This window comes from Phyllobates terribilis, unplaced genomic scaffold (assembly GCF_046119375.1).
Source record: "Phyllobates terribilis strain yellow unplaced genomic scaffold, ASM4611937v1 Scaffold_2__4_contigs__length_985480577, whole genome shotgun sequence".
NCBI lineage: Eukaryota > Metazoa > Chordata > Amphibia > Anura > Dendrobatidae > Phyllobates > Phyllobates terribilis.
This window is the reverse complement of record NW_027362762.1, coordinates 134,200,788-134,219,039: the sequence shown is the minus strand read 5'-3', so window position 1 is coordinate 134,219,039 and position 18,252 is coordinate 134,200,788. Positions and strand designations below refer to the sequence as shown.

General features: G+C 41.2%; 1 protein-coding gene across 1 annotated transcript in view; it reads right to left on the bottom strand.

Moving 5' to 3' along the window:
- Positions 1-335: 335 nt before the first annotated feature.
- The window catches only part of RCBTB1 (RCC1 and BTB domain containing protein 1), a 36,051-nt gene continuing 18,134 nt past the window's right edge, over positions 336-18,252 (bottom strand). The window contains exons 6-12 of the mRNA XM_073662692.1: positions 10,452-10,559; positions 9,074-9,213; positions 7,770-7,960; positions 7,156-7,282; positions 5,554-5,705; positions 2,868-2,998; positions 336-2,278 (exon numbers count right to left, since the gene is read on the bottom strand). Coding sequence (XP_073518793.1) covers positions 2,138-2,278; positions 2,868-2,998; positions 5,554-5,705; positions 7,156-7,282; positions 7,770-7,960; positions 9,074-9,213; positions 10,452-10,559 — 990 coding nt within the window. The 3' untranslated portion in view covers positions 336-2,137. The remainder of the gene's footprint in view (positions 2,279-2,867; positions 2,999-5,553; positions 5,706-7,155; positions 7,283-7,769; positions 7,961-9,073; positions 9,214-10,451; positions 10,560-18,252) is intronic.

Sequence of the window (18,252 nt, the reverse complement as noted above, 5' to 3'; positions counted from 1 at the left end):
TGCATTTTTTTTTACATGACAAAAAAACCTGGTATTTTAAGTGGTGTAGACCTTTTTATATCCATTGTATATTCTTATCTGTATATAGGTTTTCTTCATTTTGCATGATTTCTGGGCATGTTGTGATCATACAGGGGATATTTTGTTTTTTAAAGGTGTTACAAGATGGGGGGGGTCAAGAATGTGGAAAAAGTAACTGGTGGGAGTGTGTTTTGCATTTTATATTCTGTTAAATATTAAAGTCTTTATATGATTCAATAAAAAAAGTATTTAAGTATAAAGTGTTATTCTTCTGTTCTTGCCTTTTTAGGATTATAAAATAGCTTAGTAGATACTTTTTGAATTAATATCAGACAGAATAATGCTTTATTAAAAAATGAATATGCAGTAATCATACTTATAACTGATTACTGTGCAAGGCAGTAGAAACAATTCTGCCCCAAGAACTTTTTTTTCTTTTAAAGTATGCCTTAATGGGTGAAACATAATACAAACATGAAAAGCAAACAAAACAACGAGAAGCATTACAAATCTAAAAAGGTTTAGAGCAATTGCAGGGAAAACTGGAAATGACAAGTTCTAGTATATTTGCCTACTCAAAATAATTGACAGTTATGATTCCATGAGGTCTTAGAGCCTATTTTTCATATCTAAAGACTTAAAGAATCTGTCAGTAATTAACCCTCCTAAACCATCTATACAGGCACACAGGTCATAGGAAGCGGAATCAAATTATAACTTGATATCTGATAAGAGGTCTTATTCAGAAATTCATGTTTTTCTTATATGTAAATGAGCTGTTCAGTGCTATGGGCCAGACAGACACCGATCTCCCTGAAAATCGGCCTCCAGAAATTATTTTAAATAAAAGGGGAGTTACCAGTGTGATATGTAATGGCCACTGATGTCACTGCAGCGCTGTGTGTGATTATACCGAACATATCTGCAGGTTCCTCTCACTGACACGGTGTTACAATACAACAGAGCTGTGAAAGCTGCGGCAAATGTGTTTGTAAGGAGACAAAATTCAGTTCTACTGTGCTCATTACTCGAGTTTGCCTAGGGTGCTCAGGTATGTATTGAGTATCACGGGTGATCGAGTGATATGTTAAAGTCCCTGCAGCCGTCAGACAATCTCCACATATTTTGTGGCTGCCCAACAGAAGCAGGGACTCAAACAAGTCTGATTTACACATACTCTGCAATGAGAATGGATCGGAGAGCTCATTTTATTCAGCTTCCTATGACCTGAATGCCCACAGACTGCTTAGAAGGGCTGATCCTACTGTCAGATTCCATTTAGGATAATGTCATGTGCTATATGACGCAATGAAGGTTCTGCTATAGTGGCTTAAATTGTCTAGACATTTCAAATCTAAGTGCAAATAAAATTTTAAATTAGAAGATAAAAATACTGCCTTCATACAGAAGATTGTCAGAACTAAAGAGGAGCAAAAATATATGAAGATACATCCAGTTTGGTCACCTGTTTCAGCTGGACCTGTGTCAATCCTGTCTGGCAAAAATGGAAGCTGGCACGTTTAGGCGGGCTGTGATGCCTTGGGATTCCAAAACATTTTTTTATCAATACCAATGCGTTTCTGCGCCAGACCGGCACCTTTCTCAAGGTATAAAAACCAAATGAGACAAATAATCAAAAAAGAATAATCCTGTCCGGCATCCTGGGTACCTCTGCGCTTACCAGGCCTCCGCAATGTCAAGTCAGCTGCATCAGAAGCACCCAGGATGCCAGACAGGATTGTCAAAGGGAAAAGGAAAAACAAAACAAAAACACTGCCCTGAAGGACTGAACACCAGATGATAGTTTGAATTCTTTTGCCCAACTCTTAGATTACTTTCAAGTTATCGTACAATGAACTGAACAAGACCATATGTGCGGCCTGTGCCACATTCAGTAGGTACTTCGTACTAAATTAAAAATGGCCATCATACATTTCTACACAAATATAGTAAGCTATATATATAAAAAAAAAATCCTAAAAAAATGCAAGTTTTAGTCTGATCCTTCATTTAAATAGTTAACATACTTGTGCTACTTAATTACTTTGGATAATTAAATTAATGCCCAACTTTGAATTAAAAATATAGAAATATGGCTTATGCAGAACCAGTAATGTCAGTTCTTAAATCCCCCACATTGTCCAGCCTTCACAATAAAGTCCTTAAGCAGCATGCCATCCATTTGCCAAAAAGCCATAGTCTGCGTCACTCCTGTTAGATGATTGACACAAAATTTGAAGCAGAAATCTTCCAAATCCTGGGGGGAAAAAACAAAAAACAAAACCACATTTAAAATTCAGTGTCAAAGTTTAAGGCCACGGCCCCACTATCAGTATTTGATCAGTATTTTTTCTCAGGAGTGGGAGCCAAAACCAGGTGAGGAACAATCAGAGACAAGGTATAATAGAAACAAGTCACCAATTCCTGAGAAAAAATACTGACCGAATACGGATAGTGGGGCCATGACCTAAGGGGATGTGAGAGATGACATAGGAAGTCAGCAATGTAGAGTGTAATCATACCGAGTAAAGACAGACACTAAAATATAAAGTTGACCATCACTAATTGGGATTAGGTTAAATCAATTTGTCACCTTTTTTTTTTTTATTTTATTTATTTTTTTTTTAAGGAAAAAAAGCAAGGTCTACCGGTAATGTGTGGTTTGTAACTTTGTGTTGTACTATTTTTGCAGGCATGCTTTTATAACCCTGGACCCTGTAGGTCCCCGCTCCTCCTGCACCAGTCGCCGACTTGTATTGTTCAAGTTTATTGTAATATGTATATCCCTTTCACATGTAAAGCGCCATGGAATGAATGACTATAATACAGATAACTGGGGGATTTACCTTTGCCTCATACCGGACTGCAGCAGAGTGTAATAGGAAGGCGTTTTCCACAGTTATCCCTCTCTTGATGATATGCTGACACAGTTTCTTCAATCTGTTTTCACAGTAAGATGTTGCAAGATCTAATAGTCCTGGATGTAAAGAGCAGAAATGCATAACATAATTAACTAAATACCAGCCCAACACATACAAGACACTGCATTAGTGCAGTTGGCTTTTTATCAGACGTATTACTCTACCCACTTATGAAAATTGCTACACTGACAGACTAACAATAAATGGAGAGTAGGAATGTCAGACTGTAGCATGCTCTGTAAATCTAGGGCAATGTTCACACACATTTCCAATTAAGGACAGAGCAGGCTGTAGTGCCATTATTGCCAATCTGAAGAAAAATGCTAGGGAGCAAAGAGCGCGAATAGGGTTTTAACAGATTAAAAAAATAAGAAAGAAATTAATACACTCACCTGGTGCTGTTTTGCATTGCAACAATTAAATGGCGAAAAATCAGCTGCTGCATGACAGGTCGTCCGAGAAAAGGAAATGCTGCCTGGATAAATTGTGGTTTTCCTGCACTGCTGGTATACTAATAAGTAGAAGCTTGTAGGCGATAAGTTCATAAAAGGATTCTTTATTAGTGGGTTACAAAGTCAACTCATTTCGAAGTTATCAAAATTTCTTCCTCAGGACATAAGGTTAACTTCAAAACGCATTGACTTTGTAACCCACTAACCATCCTTTATGAACTCATCGCCTACAAGCTTCTCCATATGAGTATAAGAAATCCAAAATAGACCAGCCAAAATATTGCTACACTTTCAAAATGCAGACTATACCAAAACAAGGAAGCTAATGCAGCCAAATAATTTTTTAGTTTTTATTGAATTGATAAAATCATTTAAAACACACAATGACTGAATAGGGAGATAATGGAAAACCCGCACCCAATCTGGGTAGTATTGATCAAAATATACAGCAAAAATGTATACACCAGCCTAATGCACTATGCTATAAATGGTGATAGTAGAATGGAATGTGCAATCAACCCATTAGGGTGCTGATTGCAGATATAACCACATACAGGTATGCAATATAATAATGCCAAATGCAAGATTCCCTCTGAAGAAGCTTACGCGAAACGTGCGTTGGGGTTCCTGCCCCCATAATACCAGGTATTATTGATGTGCATTGTGTGTTTATTTGATGTTTGATATGTGGCACTTGTTGCTTTAGGTTTTGTGCTTTGCCCACTGATTTCAAAATATTAACCCAGTATAACAGCAGTATTAGGGTTTGTGCCCTGCTTATATATATTTACTTGAGCTATATACATTGGGTGTCTTTATCCATTGTTGGGGAATGTGGACCTTCTGTTGTACATTTATGTAGCCATATACTGCCATTTAGGTAACAATTTTTGTACATATTGTTGTATTGTTATATTTTATTGCATTTGGCATTATATTGCATACCTGTGTGGTTATATCTGCAATCAGCACCCTAATGGGTTGATTGCACATTCCATTCTACTATAAATACCTTCTATCACCATGTATGGCATGGTATATGCCTATGCATTAGGCTGGTATATACATTTTTGCTGTATAATTTTATCAATACTACTGGGATTGGGTGGGGGTTTTTCTTTGATAAAATCATTTAAAACACTTAACGACAGAATAGGGAAATTATTCAATAAAAACTATTTTATTTAGCTGCATTAGCTTCCTTGTTGTTTTTGGTATAGTCCTTATGAGTATACCAACAGCGCAGGAAAACCACAATTTATCAGGACGCATTATTGCCAATCTGACAAACCTGATTGCATAACATCATTGGGTCAACAATGTCTAAAGGGAATCTGTCAGCAGGTTTTTGCCATTTAAACCCTACATAATGTAGGGTGAGAAATTCCAGCGTTGTGTCAATTAGGCTGTGTGGTGTAGCTTCAATACAATCAATGTTTTATCAGCAGTAGAGTATCACTGCAGGACTAGGTCCCATGTGCAAGCCAGTCAGGCTAATCTGTAACCCTGCCCGCAACGGATTGGCAGCTTGCTGACAAAGTACATAGTATACATTAAACTGCTAATCAGGGGTGTGGGTGGGATTATATTCAGCTCAGCAGTCATTGCACAGCTACATCTACAGCAGAGAAAACAGGGATTCTATCTAAACTGCAGCAAGCAGCCCAGTAAGTGATACATTTCTGAAGTCACTTTTGCTCTATATTATGCAGCTTTCAGACTACAAAGCAAAACCCTGCTGACATGCTCTTCAAAGGGTTTGTATGGTGACGCTCATGGCCACATCTGGAGGGGATCTTCGCTGAAATGATTTTTACAGACGTTTTCTGAGATGCATGCATGATCATCAGGAATCTTGCACTAGTCCTATAGCAGGTATCAATAGGCACATCAGATAACACTCCCTTTTAGATATGGCAGTCAGCGGCTCTGGAACAAACCTTTGAAGGACCAGCAAACCATTATCTACCACAACGTCTGTTAAAGTTTTAATAGAAACAGGTTAGCTTTTTCTTCAATTACCAGCAGATTTGTGCACTTATTCACCCCTACTGATGAGCAGGAGCTTTGGCCACATGTAGCATTCACAAAGGACCATTACAAAGATCAACCAAGTGCAGAAAACTCAGACCTGATCAGTACTCTAACCCATTGTATACCTATCGCATCTTCTGGTGGCAGGTCCACTGTATCTGTGTACAAGTACTGCAAGAAGGCATAGTATACTGGATAGGAAAACTGGTTAATTTCTATGACTTCTTTGGAGTTTTCATTCCAGTGAGATTGGAACATTGTGCGGAAGTGTTCACATCTGCAAAGAGAAAAAGCATAGTCATACACTATTAATAAAGGCAGGAGCCCAGCAATGATGGGTGCATTAGGTATGTTTGCACAAAGGACTGAAGGACAATTAGGATTTCTTGGAAGAGAATTTTTACATTAGCAGAGAAAGCATTTAGTTGCACAGTGACTATAAAGAAGTGGTAATACAGTCAAGACAGCACGAGAGCATGTCCTCAGACGCAACTGTAAGCATGATTGCAGGAAGTCACCTGGAATATGGGCGTACAGTAAGGCCCATTTGCGAGAAAGGGTTAAACATTGCTCATAGTGACAGACTATACTGATCTGACACGGACATCTAACATTATAAAAACATACTATATGCACAGTGAATTCAGGCATAAACTTCCACTTTTGGAAAACAATTGCATATTGAATCCAGCATATATACAAAATGTATTGAGACCTTCCCTAATCACTGAACTCAGATCCAGCCCTTCGTCGTGCCGCCCGCCTTTACCAACATGTGACAGAATGGATAGTTTTAAAAAGCTCAGATACAAGTGTGGTCCTGTACTAGGACGTCAGCACTGAGGCATAGTGTACAAGAGTCACCGACAACCTGCTGACTCCATTAACTGGGACCTCAGGAGCTCCACAGACAAACAGCAGGCAAGCCTTACATCACCAAGCATCGGATGGAGTGGTGTAAGACAGCCGCCCCAACTCCGGAGCAGTGGAAGCATGTTCTGTGCAGGGACTAAACCGTTATGTTAGTCTGAGGAATGATATCAATTATATGTAATTAAGCAGCGATCCTTGGGGCAACCCCCACTAGGTTCCAATGAAGGAGCCATCGGTTTTAGGCACCAGTCCCAAAACGTAAAAAAAAAAAACATTTTCCACACTACACTTTAAAGAATTAGTAAGGCTACATTCTCATGAGGAGTATGTGAGCGTTTGATATTGCAGATTCTTTGCATTAGGTAAATTAGGTTACGCAGGTGTGATAGCGTCTGCAGTATATTTTAAGTAAATCTGATTTGGTTTTGATACTTGATAAGAGGCTCAGTAAGTCCACTTTAATATACAAGTCTTGAGAAATCCCACTGTTCAGGTTAGCAGTCTGATGGACGAGTCTGGGTTTGGCAAATGCAAGGATAGCATAATGATGTCAGTCAGGTAATGGTAACTAAAGTTTGGTGAAGGGATAATGTTATGGGGTTTACCTAGGTTTTTAGCTCCAGTGAAGCAAAATTTTAATACTTCAGTATAAGTAAGACATTTTGGACAATTGTAGCTTTTAACTGAAAAAGTTTGGAGAAGGCCCTTTAGCGTTCCACATGACTGTGCCCCAGTGCACAAAGCAAGGTCCATAAAGGCATGGTTGGGAGAGTTTGGCGTGGTAGAACCTGACCGATCACACAGACCCCTGACATTGCTACATGGTCTTAATGTTAGATGTATATAAACTTTACCTTATCTTTAAGACTGCTTTATGGACATGAATATCTTTTCCTTCTAAACGGAATTTCAAGTCTGCAGTTTCTTCACTATCGAACTCTCTCTTCAGTGACTCGGCGACTGTTAGAAAGTCTTCAGGTTCTAGAATTAACATGGTGAATAAGCATAATTGGCATTATTATAGCATATAATTGACAGTCATGATGAAAACAGGGTAGTGCAAATAACTTTGTTTTATTATTATAAAAAAAAGTGACAAATTAAGATCTCACCAACTTAAAATAAGTTATCTAGATGCCAGTATTGGTAGGAAAAACTGCTAAATAAATTTTAATTTCTGAAGTGCAGACATTCTGCAGCAATTCACAAATCAGAGGGGACATACATAAAAAATAAGACATTACATGGCATCATAATTCAGTTAGAAGAGGAGTTGGGGTCTCACTTTCAAACTTACAATATGAAGAAATGGGGGGTACAGAAAGTTGTTTTTTTTTGGTTTGTTTTTAAAAAGTGCTTGTAGTGTATGGCCCAGTGCATGAACCAATCACCAGCCGGTAGGTGTACAAGTACAGATACTAGCACATTGTAAGTGCCAAATCTACCCTTTAGAACAGCCATGACTTACCTACAGAAAGCACGCGCCACATGACTGGTGGGTTTGAAAAACAAGCAAACACATCATCCGTACAAGTAAAGTTTGTGAGATGAGGCGAGAGAATAATCTGGCCACGACACGGACCCCACATGTATACTTGGCCACTTTGTGACTTGGCAGACGAGGTGTGCGATGAGTGACAGGCTGCAATCTCCACTATTCTGCAAAGAGAATACACGTCTGACTTGTTGCATCAAGAAAGTCGAAATAACATGATAATGTAATTCTACAGTATTCTTAAAGAGGTATTTCAATTATGTCACTTCAAGGGGAGTTTGACAGCACAAAGTGACTGTACTAGCCAAGCACTGGTACACTCTTCACTAAGGCCAAGCAGTTCAGTGCACCATTCCATCACCATCTTTGCTCTTCTCTGACTCCGGCGAATCAAGAAAGTAGGAAAGATGCAAAACAAATAGGTAGAAAGAAGTACTGAACTGCTTGGCTACGTCAGGGGTGCACAGAGCACCTGTGCTTGGTTTGAGCAGTCATTTTGTGCCAACAGTCCAAGATAAGTTAAACATGGTATAAATCACCACATCATAGGGGGAAACACCAAGTGTCAGCCAGAACTAAACCAAACCACAGCATTTACAGCCAACAGTAATGAAGTCAGTGGAAGTTACACGCAGAATTACTGAAACTTATGCTTTACTACGCTCTGACTTCAGGGTTCTGCTGGATCGGTATATGTAAACTGCAACTTCAGATTTTTCTGGATTACTGTCGGGGCAGTTGAGAGCCTGCATTCAGGTAGTAAATAACAAAATGGAGCTTGGTGCCAAGATTTGGCCAGGAGTATGGGGGGAGTTGCTGCTCTATAGGGCACAAGATTCCGTTCAACTGTTTTCAATTTTAACTGAAACATTACATTATTAAAGTTTACTAATAAAGGCAGGTCTTCAAAGGATTTAGCAGGTCAAAAGTGGCCAGTTCTTGCTGCTCCGTTTAGTATTTGGGTTTTTGTTTTTAGAAAAATTCACTATGTACAGTTGTACAGATGTGGGGCTTTATTTAGTGCTAGTTTTTAATTACCTTTATGAAGGGGACTTGTCTTTAGGCAGCTCTGCATTATGACAGAGGCACACCCCCTTGGCTTGGTGAAGACCATATAAATTGGCACTACATAAAAGGGTCCCTATCTTTGGATTTGGGAGGGGGAGGGGGGAGTACTCCTGCAAGTAGCATGGATCTAAAGAGGACCCATTGCAATGTCTTGCTCTTTTTTAAGGCATGGTTCTTATTCCACAAGGATACTCTCCAGTATACTATACCTTTCATTTGTCTCCACTCTAACTGGAGAAAGCTGGTTGCTTTTGTTACCAATACCCAACTGGCCATTTGTGTTGGCTCCCCAGGAGTAGAGATACCCTTGATCAGTCAGCCCCATGGTGTGACTATAGCCACATACAATCTAGAAAACAATAGTTGACAACTTTACCAAAGCAGAAAGAGTCCTCAAATCTATGTGCATAAGAAAAGCTTAACACTACCTGTTTCCAACCCACATAGCTTAAAAAAATTACATAAACTGGGCTCTAACAGATGCTATGAACCCTTTAAAAGATAGTGGTGTTAAATTGCTTCAGTTGACAAAGCAAGTTATTTGCAAACTTGCTTAATGTCATGCTGTCTATTTGCAGTCATACTATTGTGAGCCTTTATCTTACATAGTGTACAGCTGGTTTCCAAGGAAACAGACCCAGTCAGCTTCCTCACTTGCCCATTGATTTCTATAGAGCAGATAGGCTATGTTCACCTGTCCAGTAGTGATCAGCTAGAACAGATCCAGCATCAGTTAGCAAAAACATTTAAAAACTGACTAAACTTTTTGCCAGCTGATTTTTTTTTTTTTTTTTTTTTTTTAAACATTGATGCAGGAAAACAGTCTGTAAAAGCCAAAGGTGCAAAGGAGCCTGTCATTTAAATCATGCTGCAGAAACAGGGGCAGCCATGTATGCTTGAGGGTGCAGTCAGACAGCCATGTTACTTTCACGCAATACTCAAGAGTATATGAGCTGGACAACATGCATTTCTATGCAGCTGTCACATCAGAAGAGCTGATGATCAGTCCAAAGTTTGAGATGCGATCCTCAAGCAAGCAATACGGCCATATGACTGCACCCTCACTCTGAAACAATGCCGGGCTTTGGAGAAAAACCTGAAGAGCCAGGAGAGGGGAGGGACCCATCAAGGAGATTGTTGCAGGGAGAAACACTGCAACTTTATTATAAACCTGACCATACAGATTAGATAGATCATTTGTCCCCAACTCCCGCATACACTTGTCCAAGTGTTCCTGTGCCCTCTAACAGCCATTGCCACTATCTGGCAACAGCTCATCTCCCACCAAATTAAAGTTTCAGGCAAGAATTCGAACCACCGGTCCTTATTTCACCCTATAATCTGTCATGGGACAGTTGTCTGAAAAATCAATGGGTTCAGAAAATGGATTTAATTTGTATGGGAGGCCTTAAGGGTTAATAAAGAGTCCTGCTCTAGTCATTGGTCTACAGGTCCCAGAAGTCAAACCCCTGCCGATCCTTACCAATCCCACAATAGGTGATAACAGGGTATTCTGGTTGGAAGTTAAAAGTGGTTGTGTCTCATAAGTGGGTAAAATTACAGTGACCCAAAAGTAATTTCTCTCACCTGAACTATACACACTTGCTGAACAAACACCACTTTACAAGGAATTAGTTGGTTTCCAGTTCCTCCAACTCCAAGTTGACCAGTACCATTGTAACCCCAGCCGTAAACCTGGGGGGGAAAAAACATACCAGACTTGTGTTAATGTATCTGATAGCAAATTCTGTCAGTCACATTGACAATTAAAGGACAGATCTGTTAATGAGCATTTATACTGACTAGCGAGAGAACTCATGAAGTTAGTCCGCTAGGCAATTAGTGTTAATGAACACGGCCATATATCTCATACAGAGCTGTTACCGTAGTTTCATAGTTTAAGGTAGGCAAGTCCACAGGGCTCAACCTCTAATCTAGCATGTTGAGCTAGACTCAGGGATGTCAAACGCAAATACACAGGCCAAAATTAAAAGCTTTGGTGGGGTTGGTTTCATTGCATGTCAAGTGAACCAATGAATATTACTACTATACTTTTAAATTCTTTTGAGAATTGGTTCTCTGGTAATAGTGTGTTAGATATAAATATATATATATAAATTAGTTTAATTAATTTTCAGAGTTGTGAAAAAAAGTGAATTTCTGTGTTGCACGCCTTTACGTTTCTCCTCATAACTCAGGCAAGAAACAAGATGGAGAAATATTTTTATTATTTCTTTATATGGCGCCATTGATTCCATGGTGCTGTACATAAGGGGTTACATACCAAATACAGATATCACTTACAGTAAACTAACAATGATGGGCAGGGTCCTCGTCCCTCTGTACCAGTCTTTGTGAGCTTACATTCTACAGGAAGAGGGAAGGAGAGGGTAGGTTGGGGGGGTTGCAGTAGCTCCGGTGTTGAGGTGGCAGCAGGCAAGGTCATGGCAGGCTGTAGGCTGGTTTGAAGAGATGGGTTTTCAGGTTTGAGGCTAATCAGACGTGTTGAGGCACAGATTTCCCTAGGATGGGGGATATTCGGGAGAAATCTTGGAGGCGATTGGGTGAGGAACAAATAAGTGTGGAGGAGAGAAGGAGGTCTTGGGAGGACCGGAGATTACGTAGGGGAATGTATCGGGAGATTAGTTCAGAGATGTACAGAGGAGAGAGGTTATGGATGGCTTTCTAGATCAGTGTTAGCAGTTTGAACTGGATATGCTGGGCAATAGGGAGCCAGCAAAGGGATTTGGAAAGGGCATTAGAGAATTAGCGAGGTGAGAAATGAACCAGTCGCGCAGCAGAGTTGAGGATGGACTAGAGGGGTGCGAGAGTGTTAGAAGGTAGAAAACAGAGGAGGATGATGCAGTAGTCGAGGCGAGAGATGAGGGCATGCACAAACAATTTTGTAGATTGAGGGTTGAGGAAAGGACAAAATCTGAAATATTTGAGCTGGAGGCGACAGGAGATGGCAAGACCTTGGGTGTGGGGTTTCAAGGACAGGGCAGAGTCAAGGGCTACTCTGAGGCAGCGGATTGCCGGTACTAGGGAAAGTGTGATGTCATTTATTGTAATAGAAAGATCAAGTGGGGAAGATGTGAGATGGGGGAAAGATGAGGAGTTCAATTTTGTCCACATGGAGCTTGATGAAGCAAGAGAAGAAGGAGGATATGGCTGATAGACATGCTGGGATTCTGGACAGCAGAGAGGTAGATCTGGGTATCATCAGTGTACAGATGGTACTGGAAGCCATGGGATTTTATGAGCTGTCCCAGGCCAAGGGTATAGATTGAGAAGAGTAGGGGTCCTAGGACAGAGCCTTGCAGGACTCCAACAGAGGGTGGGATGAGGAGGTAGTGTGGGAGTGGGAGATGGTAAAAGTGCCATTAGAAAGGTATGAGGAGATCTAAGATAGGGCAAGGTCTTTGATGCCAAAGGAAGAGGATCTGTAGTAGGAGGCAGTAGTCAACTGTTGAAGGCAGAGGACAGGTCAAGAAGGAGTACAGATTTACAGAGAGGTGGGAAAAACACCATTCAACTCCGAACCGTACAGGCTTTCAGACATGTCACAAGAGTATCTTTGTTAATATTTTACCCATGCGGAATAAAATGCAAAATTTCAAAATGCATTATTGATACAGACTTTAGTTAAAACTAACTTACTGTACAGTGTAGTGTAGACTAGTTCATTTTGTTTTATATTAAAGATTGATTTACTTATACTCTTAAAAACTTGGACATGTCTAGCATTGTAATAAAAAAAATTAACACTTCTATTTAAATATTTAATATGGCTTTTACTTTAGCATTAAAAGTATTAGGATTACACTATTTAGAAAATCACACTTAAAAATACGATCCCAATATGAGCCAAACTTGAATCCTTGAACGAATGTAACCAAGAACTCAAGTAACATTTGCCTTTGAAAATTTAGTAAGTTCTCAAAATTGCGCATCAAAAATTTAATCTGACTATTCAAACACAAAATATCAAACAATCTTGTGACAAATCAACTTCAAACCTGTACCATTCTAAACAAAACTGCTCCTCCTCTCTCTATTTTATTTATAACCAGTGATGTGATAAAGTAACATCATACAAGGCCAAAATTCAGATTTTCAAAACTTTAGAAAGTCAATGAAAAAAAAAATTAATGCAAAAACTTGTTTTGTAATTCACTGAAGTAACTTCAACAACAACAACAAAAAAATCCAAAGACATCGGGTTAAGAAAAAAAAAAAAAAAAAAAAAAAAAAAAGATTCAGATTTGGATCACTTGACATGGAATAACCCTTGGACAAAGTTATGGGCCAACCTTGATATTAATTAATAAAAAAAGTTTTAGAATATAATCGGCTAAGCGTGTCACTGTCTGAAGCCTTTAGACTGCACATGCGTGACACATTTGCAGTGCGTCTTCAGCAAAATGACGCCAGACAGCACGGTGCTCCGACGCCACACTCCCCTGGCGTCTGGCAGAACAGGACACAGCAGAGCTGGAGCACAGAGAAGAAAGGTGCGTATAACGGTTTATTTTTCTGCATGTGTGTACAGCGTGAAAGGGGTGCGGGGTGCCACGCCTACCAGGATTGGGCAGCACATACCAGCATGGGAGACCATATACCAATAAAAATGCTTGCCACCCGGGAGTAGAACGGGTTCAATAGCTAGTTAAATATAACGAACCATGAACAAAGTACATTTTAAATAGATCTTAAGAGTCAGATCATTGTAGCACTGGATATTTGCTCACAGGATGGGGCATACATAAAATCATGGATAACCATAGTGGAAGATCTAATTGGGCACCACCGACACACTGCATAAAGTCTACTGGAATTTTAATTCGCATTGGCACTGAGATGAGAACACAGGAGAAGCACTAGGCTGGGGTGTCACTACCCTCTTAGAGACCACCCCAGAATGATTAAGCAGTTCAAGATCGGGCCATTTTCAGGGTATTTGTACATATGCATTTAATGGTTTTCAAATTTTCTTGTTTGGATATTGAATACATTTTTTGCCTTTCTTATGCCACATATGGGGCTTAATTTTAGTATTTTTTTTCTGAAATCAGGGGAAGAATACACACTTTCTGGCTATAAACTGCGATTCAGACTTTGCATGCCGATTCATTCTCATTTTACACACTATTCCCCATAAGGTCATTTGAACATAACATTTTTATTGTCCATTTCCCCAGTAACTGGGGAATATTAGCCCAAGTTACAATGGAAATTCAGCCTCTTGTTTGTACAGAAGAGCTGACAGTCTTACAACCCAGCAGATTTTGCTCACTTCCCTACATTAAGCAATCACATGATCACTGGGTTCAGAGGAGTGCTTCCTAATCTGTATACACCACACTTGCTCAACAATGAGTAGCCAGCGATTAGGAAAGCACGATTTCCTGCAAGTCACTTACATTTTAGAACTCTGGAGAGGAGTAAAGCATGGAACAGCTGGACATTTATAGTCTATGGCCGGTCCAGAAATAGTTAATGACCAGAAATTTTACTGTTTTTACCTCTCCTTTTTAGTGGCTACAATGGTTATTTTTTTCATTGATGCTGTATAAAGTTTTATTTGATGCTGTACAAATTGTAATACGGTACCTTTAGTAGTTTTGTGGTATCTATAAATTCCTGTGCAACTTATCTAATTTTTCTTTGTGAAGTAAACATAGAAAAATGCAATTTTTGGTTATTTAATAAGTTTTACTGCTCACGTTTCACACCAAATCGCCAGGTAATTATGGCCATGTGGTTATCTGATGTGTAGGTTGTTATACGTACCTGCGAGACTGAGTATGGATTAGATAGATCAAAGATGACCATTTCGGGGCACCAGCTGCACACACCTCTGAGCAGGTAAAGCAAACGATCTATGTGCATTTTCTCACCAGCAACAAAGTGTTAATACTCGTATACAGACAAATGGGCTGATTTATCACTCGCACTACACCAGTCTTGCTGGAGTAGAAGGCAGCAAATTCATTAAGATGTGAACGAACACCATTTAATGAATTCAGTGTCTCTTGAGTGGCATGCACTGTTCCAGAAATGCTACACCGATCAGGGACTGGAATGAAAGATCCTAGTTACTTACCGGTAACGGGATTTTACAGAGCCCATGACAGCACCACCTGAGAGAGGGTATCCGCCCACCAAGGACAGGAACCTACTGAATAAAAAGGCGGTACCTCTCCTCCGCATCAGTTTTTGTTTCAGAGCATGAGAGGGCCTCCGAAGACAGGTTAATACATAACCACCACCTCAACATATGTACTAAACACCTTAAAAAAGTGCACACCACAGTGATAAAGGGGAGGGAATTAATAGGGTGCTGTCATGGGCTCTGTAAAATCCTGTTACCGGTAAGTAACTAGGATCTTTTCCCCTTCTCCCATGACAGCACCACCTGAGAGATTTATAGAGATCAAATACCAGAGGGAGGGATCACCGCTTGCAACACCCTTCTACCAAAGGACAGATCAGTAGAAGAGGAAAGGTCAAGACGGTAATGTTTGTAAAATGTAGCGGGGGATGACCAAGTTGCCGCCTTACATATAATGTCGATGGGCACATCCGCCTTCTCAGCCCAGGAAGCAGCTACCGCTCTGGTGGAATGGGCCTTCAGGTTCTCAGGAACCGGCAGATTGCTAGAAGAGTAGGCTAAGGTAATAGTATCCCTGACCCATCTAGCTATGGTCCCCCTTGTAACCTTAAGTCCTTTCCTAGCCCCCTGAAAGGATATAAATAAGGCGTCACTCTTTCTCCAGGCTTTTGTCACTTCCAAATACTGGACTAACACCCTCTTAACATCTAAGGTGTGAGGCTTATGTTCCTCAGAATCCCTAGGATTAGGATAGAAGGAAGGGAGAGTGATTACCTGCACCCTATGGAACTTGGAGGCTACCTTTGGAAGATAGGCCGGGTCTGGTCTTAAGATTACTCTATCCATACATACTTGAGTGAATGGATGGTTAACGGATAGTGCGTGTAAGTCACTGACTCTACGAGCTGATGTCAGGGCTACCAGTAGAGCAGTCTTTAAAGTTAAGATTTTTTCTGAAACCTTCTCTAAGGGCTCAAAGGGAGGTTTGGTTAATGCTTCCAGAACTAAATTAAGGTCCCAAGGAGGCATTCTTGGAACAGGAATAGGTCTGGATCTATGACAGGCTTTAATAAATCTAATGATCCATCTATTTGCTGCCAAGTCATAATTATACAGTGCCCCCAGAGCCGATACCTTTACCTTAAGAGTACTGGTGGCTAGTCCCATGTTTAACCCCTTCTGGAGGAATTCTAGTATGGCCTCAATAGGAATCCTCCCTTTGGCAGACTGACCCGAGGTAGACAAGAACTTAGCCCAGGTTCTACCATAGATTCTAGTTGTTATCGGCTTTCTACTTGCTAGAAGGGTAGTAACAAGATCCGGAGAAAACCCCCTTTGCGTCAATAGCGACCTCTCAAAATCCAAGCCGTCAAATGCAGGCCAGCTCTTTGGGGATGACAGACTGGGCCCTGCCTGAGGAGATCCGGGATGTCCGGAAGAACCCATGGATCTGCTTGGGACATTCTCTTCATCCAAGTGAACCATGGTCTCTTGGGCCAGAACGGGGCGATCAATATAACCCTCGCCCGTTCCTCTCGGATCTTCCTCAGGATAGTAGGGATCAGTACTAAAAGGGGGAAAGGCATAAGCTAGAGTAAAATCCCACGGAATCTGCAGCGCGTCCACCGCAAACGCCCCCTCTTTTGGATTCAGGGAGCAAAAGGTTTCGGTCTTCCGATTGTGTCTGTTTGCAAACAGATCTGGGGCTGTCCCCACCGATCCACAATCTGCTGAAAAACGGCTGGATTCAACTCCCACTCTCCTTGTTTCAAGATGTGACAACTCAAGAAATCGGCCTTTATGTTCTCTTCCCCTTTTATATGCAGTGCCGAGAGCGTAACCAGCCGACTCTCGGCAAACCTGAAGATCTGATCGGCTATTAACATCAGAGGGAGAGACCTGGTACCCCCCTGATGATTGATGTAGGCGACTGTTGATCTGTTGTCTGACATTATCCTGACGTGAGGACCCTGAAGAACAGAACTGAATTCTTTTAGCGCGTTTCTGGCTGCCAACAGCTCTTTCATGTTGGAAGAGAGACTTGTCTCGCTGTCCGACCAGAGGCCTTGTACAGAAAGATCCCTTAGGTGAGCTCCCCAACCTTCCGCACTTGCGTCTGTTGTAATTGTATCCGACACCTGGAAGGTCCAAGGAACCCCCAAAGATAGGTTGACTGGAGATGTCCACCAGTCCAGGGAGTTGATCACAACATTTGGAAGAGATATTTTCCCATTCAGGCGACCTTTGAGCCGCCTGTCCGCTGCCAGAATCTCCTGTTGAAGACATCTGGAATGGTGCTGGGCCCACTGAACCGCCGGGATGCAAGACGTCATTGTACCCAACAGAGACATTGCACTCCTCAGGGTCATGGTCGGATTGCTGACAACCTGAGATGTTAGGGATCTGATCTTCAGCTTCTTTTCCTCTGGCAGAAGACAGGTTTGGTTTTCTGAGTCCAGAATGAGACCCAGGAAAGACTGAACCCTCTTTGGTTCCAGCCTTGACTTCTCCAGATTTAACAGCCAACCTAGGCCATGACGTCCGCCAGGGCTAGAGCACAGAGTTGACTTGATCTGCCCACTACTAAGAAGTCGTCCAGATAAGGGATGACCAAAATATCTCTCTTTCCCTCAAGTGCGCTGTGACCTCCAGAATGATTTTTGTGAAGACTCTCGGCGCCATGGAAATGCCAAAGGGAAGAGCTGCGAACTGAAAATGCCTTACGTGCCTGCCTAATTGTACAGCTACTCTTAGAAACTGTTGATGATCTGGCAAAATCGGGACGTGGTAGTAGGCGTCCTTCAGATCGAGGACGCACATAAAACAGTCCGGAAATAACATCTTTATGGCCGATTTTATTGTTTCCATCTTGAAAGGCATGTAGATTAAATGGTCGTTCAGTCTTTTTAAGTTCGCAATGGTCCTGAAGGAGCCGTCCGGCTTCTTTATTAGGAAGAGAGTCGAATAGAATCCTCTTCCTTGCTCGGGTGCAGGTGTTTCCACCAGAACTCCTTTCATGAGCAGAGAGAGAACTTCCTGCTGTAAGGCTATCTGTTCCGCTAAACCTCTGGGGGCTGATATTTTGACAGTGTTCTTGGGCCTGCTTTTGAACTCTAATGTGAGCCCCCTCCTGATTATCCCTAAGATCCAAGAATTGGATGAAATTTCCTTCCAGGCAGGCAGGAAGTGGGACAATCTTCCTCCCACCTGGGGGGGAACTGTCACTTAGGGGCTTTCTTATTCTCGGAGGAGGGACCCCCAAACATGAAGCCT